General features: G+C 42.8%; 1 protein-coding gene across 2 annotated transcripts in view; it reads right to left on the bottom strand.

The window, feature by feature from the left end:
* Positions 1-16,695, bottom strand: part of COLEC12 (collectin subfamily member 12) — a 193,379-nt gene that overhangs the window by 163,254 nt on the left and 13,430 nt on the right. For both annotated transcript variants that reach the window (XM_015066572.3, XM_053206236.1), the window contains exon 2: positions 10,789-10,839. In XM_015066572.3, coding sequence (XP_014922058.2) covers positions 10,789-10,839 — 51 coding nt within the window. The remainder of the gene's footprint in view (positions 1-10,788; positions 10,840-16,695) is intronic.

Below are 16,695 nucleotides of genomic sequence, written 5' to 3'. Positions count from 1 at the left end.
GATTCTCTCTCTCTCCCTCTCTGTTCCTCCCCTGTTTGTGTTCTTTTACTTTTTCTCAAAAATAAGTAAACTTGAAAAAAAAAAAAAGTAAAATAAAATAAAACGTAGGGGTGGAACAGAGCTCTGGATGACATTACAGATCACACCCATAACAGTGCATGGCCTAAAGAAGGTTTCAAAATCACCTACTCTACTCCCTTCATTTTGCAGACTGGCTTATTTGAGACCCAGAGAGTTTACATCATCTTGTAAATTCACATAGCTAGTTAGTTAATACATATGCAAAAAAAAAAAAAAAAAAAAAAAGACTACTTTTGAACTCCATTCTTCAAATATCCAGTCATGCATGCACATGTAGGGGGGTGTGCATGTGTAGACAGAGAGAAGGAGGGAGAGACAGCGTGGGAGAGACACAGCTCAAATGAAGTACTGAACTCAGTTATTTTCACAAAATCTAGTTTTCTATCTTTGTCTTTCTGTCTTGATTAGTAATGAGCATTTGTGGAATACCTTGTAAGTGCCAGGCGTTTTGAGAAGTACTTCACTTACATCAAAGAATCCTCATAATGTCCTGTGACGTAGGTGGTTTTGTTATCTCTCTTTCCATAAAGAGCAAATGAAGGCTTGGTGGTATAAATTCACAAGTTTAAGGTCACTTGGTCTCCCTGACCTCCTCATTCACAGGCTTCACTGTTTAGAGGAGGCACATTTTGGTCTACCAAAAGTGCAACAAATAGTGAAGGCTTCCAAACCAAATTATTTTATGCACACTTTCTGAACTGTGTTTTAAACAAATATAGCTGCTGTTAAAAAGCAGAGTGGATTCACATGGCAGCAGTTTAGAAACAGCTGTGGTCGCTGGTGTGTACACCATATGGAGACGGAAATTACCTTCCAACCTTCTTTCACGGGCTCATATCAAACAGATTCTTACACTTCATCCTGAATCTTTTCTGTGGAGCAAAGGAAAGAGACTCTGCCTATGCCCTCTTCACTTGCACAGACAGGAAGGGGCGGGTACAAAGGAGAGTCCCAACCTTACCCGGAAACCACTGAAGTTTTGCCAATAGCGAACTGACAGCAACACTGGAGACAGAGAGAGACGGCTCACATTCCATCTGGCATGTGGTGCCCTCTATTGTGCCTTTTGAAATTCTGCTGGCGGGTGGGGAAACAATTTGTAGGGCTGGCTGATATTTTTCTTTTATGCAAATGTACCAGTGTTGGAAAACGGTCTGCTTTTCATTAAATCGGAAATTCCCAAAGGCAAAGCTTACATCTCCCTTCTTTACTGTGCATGATGCCCAACACATTATGGATAGTTAATAAATGTCACATCATTTTCATATTGCCTTGACTAAGAATGACATTTTCCCATGAGTCTTGCTTGCTTCAATTTCTCAGCAAATCTCAAAACCTGCATCTATTTCCTAAGAAAAAAGCACTGTGTAAGGCCCATCTTCCTTGCCTGAATCTCTTCCCCAAACTCCTATTAATGCTTCACTCGCCTTTTCTCTGGGCCAAGGGATATCTCCTCCCACAACCCCCAGCTGTTCCCCAACTCTGTTTCCATTCCCACTTGCAAAATGTATTCACAAATCTCTGACACCCTGGTTCATATCACTTCCATCACAAAATGGCAGCTCTCTCTAAACTCCCTATACTTTATGAGTCTTTGGGGGAACCCTTTGATGAGGATTCTCAAGTAGGCTATCACTAGTATGCAGATTTTTTAAAGCATTGTTTTTTTGTTTTCATAAGGATTATTATACCTCTTATTTTCTGAGAAATTGAAAAAAAATGAATTATAAATGCCAATGATAATTAATAGTCAGGAAAGGGACCTTGTTTTATCTTTGTACCGCAATTCACAGCACATGGTGGGTAGTCAGTGAGAGCTCATATGAATGATAAGTATTTCCATCTCTCCTCAATTATCTCGAAAGCAATTCAACAGTAAGATTTCTATGTAAAATGTGAGGTAGAGCAATCACTATATCTTCATATTCTTCATCAAAAGGCCCCAGTAAAGTACTGAATATGAGCTATCATGAGGACTTCCTCTTCCAAGTACAAAACGAAATAAAACCCAAAGGGGAAGAATATGCTTATCTCTCGCTTACACTGCTTTGAATGCCTGAGCTTGGATTGAAAACTCTATCATCTAAAATGTCAACAGTAATTTTACTTACGCATTTTCCTGCTTCACAGAACAAGAATGTAATAAAAAGTCTATCTCAAATATTAGAGAACAGAGGCATCTTTAGGCATTTAGAATAAGAGTGTATTCTAAGTTTCTGCCAGAACTTTTGCAGACTGCTAGTTCCATTCTCCTGTTTTTCCTGACAAGTCTACAGTTCTTCATCTTCTCAGTGTATGAAAAAAATTGATCTGTGTATGGAAATATTTACACCAATCAAAAAAAAAAACTATCATAGCATATGAAAAGAGAAGCTTGTTTCAATCAGGGCCAAATGTCAGTTTTCAAAAACTTATAAAAAGGCTAAAAAATGAAAAACATCGGAAGAAGCACAAAGTGTTTATAGTTATGACTCAGGAGACCAGTGTCACAATGTTTCCTGTGGCAAGAGTTGTGTTCACTAAGAATACAACATGAGAGTTGTATTCTTGAGAGTTCAATACCTTTGTAGCTCCATTTATAACAAAATTATAAGGCACTGAAAAGTAAACTTGTAATTATTTTGTAAATAAACTGAATTTTTCAATGTGCTATATAAAACCTGACAATTTTGTAAGTGGAACAAAGCATAGGTAATAATGGATCAGATTATAAATAAATCACATTGTTATTTAATAATTAATAATTACTCAGTCTAAATTAACATTAAATTATAAATATGACAATACTATATATAATATTATGTTAAATACCATGGCTATTAAGTTCTACATAATAAGAGCGGTCAAAGTCCTTAATTCCTCACTATACATTCTACACCTAAATGATTAGCTCAAGCCAACCAGAGCCAGCCCTACTCCCTTCGTCCATACTGATTTAGGAAAAGACTGAGGCTCAATGTTGGCCAATGGCCTGTGACAGAGGGTCTACTGAAGGCTTTCTGGGATAGTTTCCTTGCTTCCAAAAAGACACTGAAACACAGATTCTTTCACCAACCTGGACCCGCTGCAGCAGCCACCGTGTGACCATTTCCATCACTTTTCATAACACACACTTGTATGCAGTTCTCTTTACATGCAAGATACTGTTCTAAGTATTTTAACTCATTCAGTTCTCACCTCCCTATAGGTAGATACTCGAATTACCCCCATTTTTTGATGAGGACAACGAGGCACTGAGAGGCTGACTTACCCAAGGCTGTCTCGCCACTAAGTGGCAAAGCCGGAAATTCAAGCCAGGGTACATCTCTCAGCCATGAGGATGCTATGTCACCTCTCCAAGAAAGCTAATCTTAGCCCCCAGCATGTGTTTCTTCCCTTTAAAATATCCTCTTTGCTAGTGGCCACTAGGTCTTTATTTTTAAAAAGGCCTGCAAGACAATAGACTCCTTCAATACTCCCTGAACAAAGTATGACCCTGGTACAGGGAAGAGTACATAGGAGTGAGGGCAGAAGGCGGAAAGGGTCAGAGGGCATGAGGCCTACCAGGCTTCACAAAGGGAGAGCCGAGGTAACGCATACACGGGAGGCTAGTGCCTGGAAAATGGAGGGGAAGGGAGCAAGAGGGTTGAGAGTTGTCAGCAACTTACCGGCAGCCACATGTCAGTGCAGACCGACTATATACCTGGCCCCTCTTCTGTATTACTTGTAAGTGTTATAACTCACACATCCTGCAAGGAAGGTTTTCTTGTTATTCCCATTTCCCAGATGAGCAAAGTGGTACTTCAAGAGTGGGTGATTTCGCGACAAGGGGCAAAGCCAGTATGTGAACCAGACTATAGGAATCTAAAGATGAGCTGGCATCCTGCAGAGCAGAGGCACCAGCAGGGACTGTGAGGGAGGAGAGGAGCCCTCCAGCTCACCACTTTGCTGAGGACTGTGTTTTCCCTCAAAACCAACGACTCTCAGACATCATTCCCTTCCCTGGGGGCCTCCAAATGAACAGCTCAAGTCTTTCAAGGAAAATTTCAGAGTTCATCTGTTTTAAGTTACTTGGAGTTGCTACCAAAAGGAATCACTCTTTCCCACCCTACCCCTAACGACCAAGCACTGGAAACAACCTAATGCCTTCATGCTGTCTGAGCAGAAAAATGGCTGAGGAGATTTTTTTTTCCCCTTAGTTTTTCCAAAAATAAAAACAAACCACATTCAGCTTCAACCCAACTGTAGGACAAACAAATTATTCTCCCTCCCCACACTCTTACCAGGATTCGTAAGCAAATGCAAACCAGGAAAGGGCAGGGAGGAATTCTACTTAAAACGGTTGAAAACTTCAGGGCTCAAGTATTCAATCGATACATATTATGAATTATGAAACATGAGACCATGTATAAACAGCTGCTGATTTAATCCACATATACATGTGATCGTTTGTTTTCCCATCAAAATCTTGAGATGCAGGGCACGTGGGTGGCTCAGGTGACTGAGCATCCACCTCTTGATTTTGGCTCAGGTCATGATCTCACAGTGCATGGGATAGAGCCCCACCTCGGGTTCTACGCTGACAATGTGGGGCCTGCTTAGAATTCTCTCTCTCTCTCTCTCTCTCTCTCTCTCTCTCTCTCTCTCTCTCGGGGAGTCTGGGTGGCTCAGTTGGTTGAGTGATTGACTTCAACTCAGGTCATGATCCTGTGGTTGGTGAGTTCAAGCCCCACATCGGGCTCTGTGCTGACAGCTCAGAGCCTGGAGCCTGCTTCAGATCTGTGTCTCCTTCTCTCTCTGTCCCTCCCCTGCTTGTGCTCTGTCTCTCAAAAATAAGTAAGCATTAAAAAAATTAAAAAAAAAAAAAAGAATTCTCTCTTTTCTCCACCCCTCCTCCACATGCTCTCTCTCTCAAAAATAAATAAGCATTTTTTTTTTTTAAATCTTGAGATGCTCTGAGAATGGATGTATCTGTGTGTTTCTTAGCCATGGATGGAGTGATCATGGGGACTGAAGTCAGGTTGAATACAAATGTTGGCCATGCCACTCAGCTCTAGGGGCTTCAGTCCTCCTCACCTGCAAACTGCAGGTAATTCCCACTTCAAAGGATTTCTGAGAGAATTAAATGAACTAATGAGTGGGAAATTGCCTAACACATAATAGATAGCCGAGAAATGAGAAATGATGCTTAATGGTTTCTTTCACATGAAAATGGTTAAAATAAAATCATAATCACATGGGAACACCATGTGGAACAAATTTTTTACTGATGAGCTAGAAGGACTAGGCAGGGAGGACCTTGATAGGAGCAGAAGTGAAACCTGGACAAATACTGGTGCAAGAGATGGTGTGAATATCATCTCTAATGATAAAAGTTAGGAAACCTGCTTAGGTTATTTAAAAGAAAGTGACAGCCACGGAACTCCCGTTCTTAGGTCTCAGGAACCCCGCCTGCCTGACTGGAAGCAGAGAGTAGGGTGAGATATTCTACGAATCTCCTTCAAGGTGACTCTGACTGAGAATCTCTTTTGTGTCTACTTCTCCACAAGCCATTTGACACCAAATTCTTAAAAAATCAGAAATATCAACTCCATTAGCATTCACAAAGCCACATAAATAAAACCCTCCCACAAAGTGATGCAAATGGCTTGAACATTTCCAAGAAATCAGATTCCTGTTTCCTGCCCTAACCTGGTCTCTGCCCAGGGTCAGTCCTTTGCAATTGATCCTATATCATTTCCATTCAGAGATGCTTGGAAAAGGTGCAGCTGAAAGGCCAGCCCCATGCTGAGCTTATTGAGTCATTCCTGACAGGAAATGATGGACATTCCTGGCATTCTTCTCAGGGACCCCGGTGAGCTCTGCTGGTGTCAGTCCTGCAGGCCATGGTGAGAGGGATGTGGGGATCCCTGCTTTGTTGTTGGAGGTGGATGACTTCAAAGCAGTGCCTTCACCAAACCCAACCACGGAAGACAGGCTTCTAGCACAGTCGTGGGAGAGAAGAGACAGGCAGCCTGGTCCCCAAACCCAAATAACCAGAAGTTGAGGCATCAAGGGTTTATCTTGAGCAGCTTCCCAAACACAGTTCAGCGTCCTCTTGGTAAACTTTTTCAATCCTCTGCATTGAAAGCAGAAATGCACCATGTATCTCAGAAACAACTCTTCTTTCTGGCTGTCTGACTAAGCAAATATACGTCACTATTTTTCAGGAGCCTGTGTGGTCTTCCACACCTTTAGACATTCAGTTCCTCTAAAACTCTTGGCAAGAAACAGCTCAGCGATTTAACTGAAGTCACTGATTTGAATTTTATGTCTTTGGAGGATGGTGTAGGTAAGGGGGGGGGGGGGGCATTCTGGAGCAGGACCGGGCTCTATTCTACATAGATTTCTCAGGCTGTTTCCACGTGCCTGAAGGTTAAATTGCTAAAATATTCTTGCTAAACTGAAATTATCATTCAAGAAAAGAAAGGAAAAAGAAAAAGCCCAGCATGTTTGAAACTTTAAATACAGGGGGGCCTGTGAAGTTGTAGGCGAACAAAACTATTCAAGGGCACACTTCCCGGAACATACTTAGGAAAAGGCATCTGATACCCTTTCTGGGACTGTATCCCTTAAATAGTTCTCTCAGAACTTCCTCACTTAGTTTTTACAAACGACTAGAATTCTACTCCACAGAGAATGCTTCTTTAACTTTCTGTTACTCTTTCACAGTTTGCAATTTTTCAGATCTTTTTCTCTTCATAGCTATTAATGCTCCTCATAGCTGAGCCCCGAGGAAGAAATTTTGTCACAGCTTTGTCAAATACAAACAACAAATGTTTCCAGCCACTCCCAGTTGGTCACTTGCAACCCTTAAATCTACCCATGATTTTCACGGACGGAACCACGTATCTCTTGCTCCTCTACCATTCCAGCTTTGGACATCCTATTATTATACCAGATCATATCCCAAAGATAACTCAAGAGAACCCAAAGCAACCAAGGAAACAAAGTTGGTCTAGGCTCCCTTCTGCCCCAGCACACAAAGGAGCAAAGCAGGCTCTAGAGGGAGGGCCCGCGACATCCAGTATGATGTTCACCATGAGATGCACACACCACCCACCAGGGTGCTGGGGCACAGGACTGCTGTCCCCAGATCTTCTCACCTTTCCTAGTTTTTAGCAGTAAAGGAAGAGATATGATAGAACAAGAATTCATGAGGTTGCTAGAAATCAGAAGGTTCCAGAGGTCTACTAAATCCTAGGCACTATGTTCAAGCCACAGGGCCAGAAGGTCCAAGAAGGAACCTAATATTAGAATAAGGGTCAACACTTACGGGATGCTCACAGTGTGCAAGGCACTGTGCTAACCCAGCATCATATCTAATTCCACAACTTCATGCAGTTGGCCTATTATGATCCAAACTTCATAAGTGAGGAAACAGACTTCACAATTTTGGACACTAACGAACCCGAGGTCACAAAGCTGGTGAGTAAACTCACACACCTGGTTCCAGTGCCCATACACCTAACCACTGCCCCCACAACATCTCAGGAAAGATGAAAAGCAGCCATCAAACAGGAAAGATGACACCTGGCCTGCTGTCCTCATGGATTTGTTGTGAAGGAAAAATATGTAAGTCCTTTAGAAAGATAAATGTGATACACAAATGTGAGCTGGATTTGCTATGATCATTTCTACACATGTTCTGGAATTCACCCCTCTTCCCACACTTCTCCCATTCTCCTATGGAATTTTGATACACTTAGCCCTTCATTCAATGAAGAAAAGACATTCTTCATTCCTTCTACTCCACATCGTTTTCATGAAGAAAAATTTAAGAAAACAAAACCTGGGATGCATTCATGTTGATCATATGACTAATCGGAAGGTTTCAGGGGACATTCTTGGATCAATTTATCACAAGTTCCAAAATTTATAAATTTATATTTATCCCTTATAATATGAAGTAATTCTCCTTCCTTTTCTGCTAACTACAATAAAGAATACTAGTGCCACGTGATATTTTGAAGAAAACAGTAACTGAGAAATATGTAGAAAGATATCATTATAGTATAGATCATACTCTATCTCTAGAAAGTAAAAATTTAACATACAGGTGCCTCATGTTTCAGAGAGTGAACTCTGCCAAACTGTAACTATAGTTATATCCCAAATTAATTAGCTCTGCATACTGAGTCCAAGAAATGCTGATCCTGAGAACCTGATTAAAACTTGTATATGCTTACTTCATTAACCTTTCGAAGTTTCCCCTCATTGAAGCCTCTGTTAGAGAAGCAAATGCATGGCAAACCTATGAGATTTAACTCTGCCTCTTCCCCAGACACCTGTCCAGAACTTTGGGAAAGGGGCTAACAAGTGTGACATAAAAAGAGGCTGAAGTGGGGCGCCTGGGTGGCTCAGTTGGTTGAGCATCTGACTTCGGCTGAGGTCATCATCTCCTGATTCATGAGTTTGAGCCCCGCATCAGGCTCGCTACTCTCAGCGTAGAGCCTGCATCAGATCCTCTGTCCCCCCACTCTGCCAGCCCCTCCCCCAAAATGCAATAATGAATCCCCAAATAGACAAGGGCTGGTTGTCCTAATATCATGCCACGCTAGATTAACAGAAAAGATCACCCATTTTGCACTTTATTATAATGTTGTACTGAATTTAAAAAAGCAAAATATTATGTAAACTGCTACGATTTCATGTAGCAAATGTTTCTGAATAACTGTATACAAATAACTTTGGAAACAAGCCACCAAATAACAATTGTTAGAACAGTGAGTGGCCCCTTTGCCCTGTGAATAACAAATCCCTGGTTCATGTGTGGTCTAAATTCAAGTTGTGATTTGCATAAATCACAACAGAGCCTATATGTTACCCCACTCAGACCACTTGCTAACACTCTTGCCACGCTTCTCTGCTCATGATCACCAATATTGGTAAGTTTTTACCATGCCTCCTCTGAGTCATCAGTCTATGATTTCCACACATAATGTAACCACCACAAATTAAATATTTCAGCAACTTATCATTTTTGCGTGTTTTTCACCAAATCCCCATCCATCTAGCTAGTTACATAGCTAGTTACATAGTCATGAAATTTAAAAAAAATTTCTCTCAAGGTCACTCTTTTTAAAGGAAACATTTTCTCATGGCTCTTCTTATTTCTACTAACGTCCAAAGAAAGATCTGAAATCTACTGATTTCCAAAATAGGCAGGTCAACATTGATTTTGCCTTATTTTTACAAGTTTGATATTCCTCTTTATTTCTACCTTTTCATTTTTGTTTTGTTTTTCTTTCCTTTATAATTCCTGGGTTCATCTTTGCTCCTGCTACCACCTTCAGTGAACCCACCATGGCAGTGCAGAACAACACAGGGCACCAATCCCGAAACATGTAATGTGCAAAGAACAGCAGTGTGGAGGAGGGGAGAAAGTACTGAGCATCCCTGCCAGTGTACGAATGGAGTGGCCATCGGCTTGATGCCAGTGCATTCCCATCATAAAGCCCGACTTTTTCACAGAAAGAAATGTAGAAGTGTATATCCAGAAAGAAAAATGTAAAGCAATGAGGGAGCCAGAGCAGCTGGGGACTGTTAACTTTAATCAAAATCCAGCCAGGAGACTTTTTTTTTTTTTTTTTTTTAGTCAACAGGAAGTAGATTCATTCTCTTTCACATTCTCTCTCTCTGGACAGAAAAACCCCAGCTCCTCTGAACAGTCTTCAGAACTTTAAGTGTTCACTGCCAGTTCAAAACCAAATTGCAGAGCATGAGAAGCATGGTCAAAGAGAGACGAGCACTGTGTGCGGCAGTCTGGGAGGCAGAGGAGCGTGTTTTGGTTCCCTACGGCTGCTGTAATAGATTTCCACAAACGTGGTGGCTTAAAACAACACAAATCTCCTCTCTCACAGTTTGAGAGGCCAGAAGTGTGAAATCCACTCCAGTTGGCTGGAATCAAGATGTTGGCAGAGCCCTGCTCCCTCCAGAGGCTCTGACCAGAAAATCCATTTCCTTGCCTTTTTCAGCTCCTAGTGACCACCTGTATTCCTTGGCTCGTGGCCCCTTCCTCCACCTTCAGAGCACACCACCTTCTCCTGTCAGTCGTCAAATATCCCTCTCCCTCCTTCTCATAAGGACACTTTGATTGAATTTAGAGCCCACCTAGATAACCCGGGATAATCTCCCCATCTCAAGATCTTTAACTTAATCACATCTGCAAAGCAACTTTTGCCAGACAAGGTAACATTCAAGTTCCAGGGATCAGGATGTGGATACCCCTGGGGGCTGCTATCCAGCCACCACAGGGCACCTGTGTCTGGCTGGGTGCCTGGAGAAAGCCGCCTTCTCACTACACACTAGGTTATGAAAAAGGAGCCCTGAGGAAAAGAGGCAGAGATGTTTTCTCAGTATCAACATAGAGAAATCACGTGTATTTTTGCTTCTGTCCTGTCACAGATTTACCTTTTTCATCAAGTTTTGCCTATTAAGCCGACTGGTTTATATTCAGCGAACCCTGTGAGCATCCCATCACTTTCCGTGCCTGGGCACGGCTTCTGCTCCATTACCATTACCCTTGGTGTTAGGAGAAATCGTCCACCTGTTACAGGGAAACTCAAAACTTCCAGTCAAACCTGGGCCTCGGAACCACACACATCCATGTGTGTTAAAGGTCCAGCAATGGCGCTATCACTGTATCTCGTATCAAGCACAGAGAAGAAGAGCTTGGTCAGCACTCACCAAACCGCTTGTAACCGAAGGACTGCACCTCCTCCTCCTCTGCAAAGTCGTCTGCAGGAAAAGCAAAGGCACAGTGTTAACTCTGGCAAGGCCCAGATGCACAGGGCCAACCTGGAATGCAGCTGCTGGGACCCCACCAGCTCCACCCTCCCCCACCTGCTCCACCCTCCCCCACCTGCTCCACCCTCCCCCACCTCTCCATCCTCCCCCACCTCTCCATCCTCCCCCACCTCTCCACCCTCCCTCACCAGCTCCACCTTCCCCCACCTCTCCACCCTCCCCCACCTCTCCACCCTCCCTCACCAGCTCCACCCTCCCCCACCAGCTCCACCCTCCCCCATCTCCTCCACCCTCCCCTTTGCCCACAACACGTGTCCTTCTGCTCCCAGAAAACATGCCACACTTTCTAAGAAAAGCTATGGGGTTCCTGCACTGGCTGTTCCCTCTGGCTGGAATGCTCTTTCTTCTGCTCTTGATGAGACTCCTACTAATCCAGGTCTCAGCTGAAGAGTGACACCTTTGAGATGCCTTTCCAGACCACAACCCAGACACTCCCTGTCACACCACCCTACTTTAATATTACTCTCTGATATCCTCCTCATTTATGTGTGTGTGTGTCATCTTGCATCCTGTGAGCAGAAACTTTTTCTGTTTTGTTTCACGAACGAATCACCTATGCCTAGAATGGTGCATGCCACAAAGCAGGGGCTAAATGAATTTTGTTGAATGATGACTGAATTACCAGCTGTCCAAAGGGTTATGTTATTGTCACGTAACTGAGTCTTAAGCCCTTCCTCTCAGATGCCAGGCTCTGGGGTCCTGTGTTTCACTAAATGTGACATCTCAGGAGCCCAGCATGGCTCCTGCAGTGACAAACAAACCCTTCCCACTCCCTTTCCATTGGATAACCAGGACCAACAGATGGTTTTCCAGTAAATACATTTCAAAAGACAGACTTGCTGTGGGAATTCCTAAATGTAGGGCCCCTCTGGAACAAAAGAGATAGGTCAGCCAAGCTTTCTACCAAAAGATCTAAATCCAGACCCCCAAGACAGATGTGATGTGATTCCTTATCACACTGACAAAGAACCTACTTTACAGTTCTGCCAGGTGTGGGTCTAGTTTCTTGTGCACTTAAAGGATACTTCTGACAACAAGTAAAGTGTCAAGATGAGGCCGTTCCAGGGAGCCCTAACCAATTATTCTTGAGCTGGTCACCATTATTGCACCAGCATTCAGTAATCTCCATTATGCAGTTCAGTTCAAAAGCATTTATTTGGCACTTACTGTGGACCAGAGATTGCCAGGCAGTGGGGCTTCAGAAATGAGTGAACATAGTCCCTTCCCTGAAGAAGCTGACAAGTTTTCAAGAAAGAGAGTCAAGGAGGGGGAAAACAAAGCCTCTGAGATCATTTTTTTCAGGCCCCAAATGGAATGCAGGACCTGGATGTATCTGAACCTTGAACTATTATAGAAAAACCCAAGAGGCATGGTATCTGTAATACAATGTGGTGGCCTCAGAGCACTAGTTTGTTGTGAAGTGCTATGAAAACACCAGTGAGAGAGCAATTACTTCCAGCAGAGAATGGAGAAGTGTGTATCTGTATTTTACCATTGTTTCCTTATTCAGAGAACAGGGAAGAAATCTTGCTTGGAATGCAGAAGGCCAGGTCTTCATAATTAAAGCAGTCTTCTTATGTCAAAGATTGAAGCTTTAGGGGTGCCTGCGTGGCTCAGTTGGTTAAGCATCCAACTTTGGCTCAGGTCAAGATCTCATGGTTCACGGGTTCGAGCATTGGGCTCTGTGCTGACAGCTTGGAGCCTGGAGCCTGCTTTGGATTCTATGCCTCCCTCTCTCTCTGCCCCTCCCCCGCTCACAATCTCTCTCCTTCTCTCTCTCAAAAATAAACATTAAAATTTGTTTTAAAAAAAGATTAAATCTTTAGTTCTTTCTACATGGAAGAACATGCTTACAACCAAGAGAACAGTACCTTTCTCAGTCACTCGGTGACTGGTTAGTTTCACAAATACCTATTAAGCTCCTCTGGGCCAGCTTTACTAAGTAATCCTATCATATTAATGGCTGAAAGGCTTGGTCTAGTCTCAGTTAAAGAGAAATCCTTATCTACTGCTTCTGCAGATAAATAAATCCATTCATTCATTTACTTACTTATTTATTCACTCAATAAACATATGCTTATAGCCTAATGGGGTTGATGAGGCATGAAGACAGGTAATGGTGTCACCTAGATGTCAGCTTCCCCTGCCAGTTCCAGCCCCTCCTCCACCAGGCCACGTCTGAGGAGTCTACTCACAGACTCCTCAAACATTGTGAAGCAAGGAGGCATCACTGAGGATCACACAGTGGAAACAAAAGAGCGGTTTATGCTGTACCTCTCATAGCAAACAGCTTACAATTTCCCATTAGACATTTCTGTTCTCCTCCCAAAGCTTCTTTTCAGCAAGCCTACCATTAGTTTGTTTGTTTGTTTTCTTTTTCCTCTCTGATCTTTTTCCCATGCAGCATTTAGTCTGACTAACTCTTGTCTCCTTCCTGAAATTTCCCTGGGAACTTCAAATGTCTCATATTTTTGTTACTAAAACAGTTCAGCTCTGTCTCCAAATTAACATACTCAAACCTATTAGGGGTTCGAGAAAACAAAGGCCTTCCAGGTGACTCCTAATAGGGCTCAAGGAGGATCTCCTGCTTCTTGTCTTAAGCCTCATTCCAAAAAGATCAGGACTTCTTACAGCGGCTACTAAAAGAATACAAACAACTATCTCGTCCAACTCTACAACTAGACAGAAAATCATGAGACCTAAGGGGTACACATCAAGTACCACAGATCACATCTCATGTGGATGATCAGGGAAGGTCTCATAAAGAGGCATCTTAAATGAGTCTTCTCAACGTTTTTTCTTTGGAGGAAAAAAGAGAATTTTGGAAACACTGTATAGTATGTTCCTTTCTTGGCGATTCACAAGGGTTTTTGAACCCTTATGAAAGAGGAAAAAGAACTTAACTTTGTTTTACTCGTGTTTTCAACAGTTGATCTTAGAATCCTCTTCTCATATCCTTAAAAGCCAGGTGAAGTCAGTCAGGTAACACTTACCTGTTGTTCATTTGCATAGTTGGCTGGCCCCCAGAGCCCTCTGCCATGTTTCCCCAGCTGTGCAGCCAACAAACAGTCCATTCAAGCTAGTGGTAGAGCCAGGCATTTAGGGGATGGAAAAAGAGCAAAAGGCCAGGGCTGATGGCTCTGTGGCTGCGTGGGCTGTGACAGTCACATCAGGCTACACGAGCCCCAGGAGAGAGGACAAGGTCAAGTGTTCTTAATGCCTAAATGCTTTATTTTTTAAGTTTATTTATTTTGAGAGAAAGAGAGAGAGAGCATGAGCTGGGGAGGGGCAGAGGTGGGGGTAGGAGGGGCGGGGAGAGAGAGAGAGAGAGAGAGAGAGAGAGAGAGAGAGAGAGAGAGAATCCCAAGCAGGCTCCATGCTGTCAGCACAGAGCCTGACAGGAGCTCTATCCCACGAACCTTGAGACCATGACCTGAGCCAAAATCAAGAGTCAGATGCTTAATCCACTGAGCCACCCAGGCACCCCTCTTTTTTTTTTTTTATTTATTTTGAGAGACAGAAAGAGAAAGCAATGCCTGAAGATTTTAGAGGGGAAAAGACTACAATTCAGCCCACAGTGGCAGACAGACAGGTTTGAGGAAGATAAATAAGCCTGACATGATGTGCAACATTGCATTCTATTCTCAAAACTTTTCCTCACGCTCTGTAGACCCAAGGGAAGTGCATTGTAGACTATCTTTACAGTACCAAGGGCCCCCAAAAGTGGTGTTCTTAAATAAGGATATTCTCCCTAGAGAATATCCAGTCACCTCAGCAACTTGCCACTTTCCAGAATCTGTCTCTGACACCACCTAAGCCACACAACTGTTGCACCCCTATGCAAGCAAGGATTTGGCTAAGATGAAAGGCCTCTAAGTTCTGGCGTGGCCCTAACCTGATCCCTGCTTGTAACAGCAGTTTGTCTGCAGAGAGGACATAACCTTAACATAACAAAATAACAAAACAAGTTTAAAACAATGTGAGACTTATATCTATAGGCACATGCTTTTAGGCTTCCACAGCTGTATTTCCGCATTTTTGTTTCAATACCTATGGGCTACCCGGTCTTCAGTTTGCCTGTTTCAAAAAGTGATTTTTATTTGTTTTCTTTACTTTCCTTGGTATGTGGCACAGAGCCACACTTGCCAGAGGTTTCATGATAGAGAACGCTGAAGAGAATTCTGTTGATGATTGACAGCTTTGAGTCTTGCTATTTCAGGGTACCATGGGTTCAAGTGAAGATGTTCCAATCAACTTAAGGACCAAGTGTGTGACACCCTACAGTTAGAATATACCTCTCCTTTCCCTATACTCCCTTTAGGTCAGTGCGACAGCACTTTCCTCCGTCTATCCCACATTCCAGTTGCTGGTTTTCACGCCACCAGATAGAAAGCCATTTGAAAACAGGAAACTTGTTGCATTGTATGCACCCTCAGCAACCAGCACATTTATGGCACCTTATAGGTACTCAATAGTTGTTGAAACTCAGCAGATTAGAGTTATATATGTGTCTATCTCTACTACCAGTTGATGAATTCCTAAAGAAAAGAGATTAAATCTTCCTCTTTTTAAATATTCACCACATTTGGGGAAGATAAGAGAACTAATATTTAGTTAATATCTTCCATATGTCAGATACTTCCTACTCATTATGTTTCTCTGTTTTACAGATGAGAAAACTAAGGTTCAGAGGAGTTACATAACTTGACCCCAGGTCTCACCACTTGTGAGGAGTCAGACCAAGACTAAGACCCAGAATCTGGCAGCAGTGGGGGGAGGAGGGCTCGAGTTCCACACCATGAGGACACCACAGTCCCAAGAAACTGAACCCTGTGCTAGCAGAAAAGCTAAGGTGCAAAATGCTTTATACCACAGAATGCTGAAAAGGCTGAGGAATTTGGGACACAGGTCACTCTTGAGGGAGAATCAACATAAGGCTAAAATAGGAGGACTGGATGAACATATATTTAAGAAGCAGTTGCCTATAACCAAAAAGACAAATGGCAAATGTTGGCAAGGATGTGCAGAAATCAGAACTCTCATATGCTACCAGTGGACACGTAAAATGGTACAGCCACTTTGGAAAATGGTCTGGCACTTCTTCTAAGGGTTAGGCCACTTCACTTCTAGGCATACATCCTAGAGAAATGACAACACATGTCCACACAAAAACTTGTACGCAAATGTTTGTAGCAGTATTAGTCATAACAGGAAAAAGTGGAAACACCCTGAATGTGCACAAAATGATGAACGGAGAAATTAGGGAAGAGCCACACGATAGAGTATTATTCAGCCCTAAAAAGGAATGATGCGCTGGCATGTGTTACAATATGAATGGACCCTGAACACATCATGCTAAGTGACAGAAACCAGTCACGAAAGACTGCATGTTGTACAACTCCATGTATATGAAATGAAATGTCTACGTTAAACAAATTCAGAGTTGGAAAGCAGATTAAAGGTTGCCTATGGCTAGAAGTTTTAGGGGAAAATGGGGAATGACAGCTAATGGGTATGGGGTTTCTTTCTTGGGTGACAAAAGTGTTCTAAAATTGATTGTAGGGGCGCCTGGGTGGCTCAGTTGGTTAAGCGTCCGACTTCAGCTCAGGTCACGATCTCGCGGTCCGCAAGTTCGAGCCCCACGTCGGGCTCTGGGCTGATGGCTCAGAGCCTGGAGCTTGCTTCCGATTCTGTGTCTCCCTCTCTCTCTGCCCCTCCCCCATTCATGCTGTGTCTCTCTCTGTCTCAAAAATAAATAAACGTTAAAAAAAATTAAAAAAATAAATA

Source organism: Acinonyx jubatus, chromosome D3, assembly GCF_027475565.1.
Source record: "Acinonyx jubatus isolate Ajub_Pintada_27869175 chromosome D3, VMU_Ajub_asm_v1.0, whole genome shotgun sequence".
NCBI classification, from domain to species: domain Eukaryota; kingdom Metazoa; phylum Chordata; class Mammalia; order Carnivora; family Felidae; genus Acinonyx; species Acinonyx jubatus.
The sequence above is the reverse complement of the archived record's forward strand: the minus strand, read 5'-3'. Positions and strand labels throughout refer to the sequence as shown.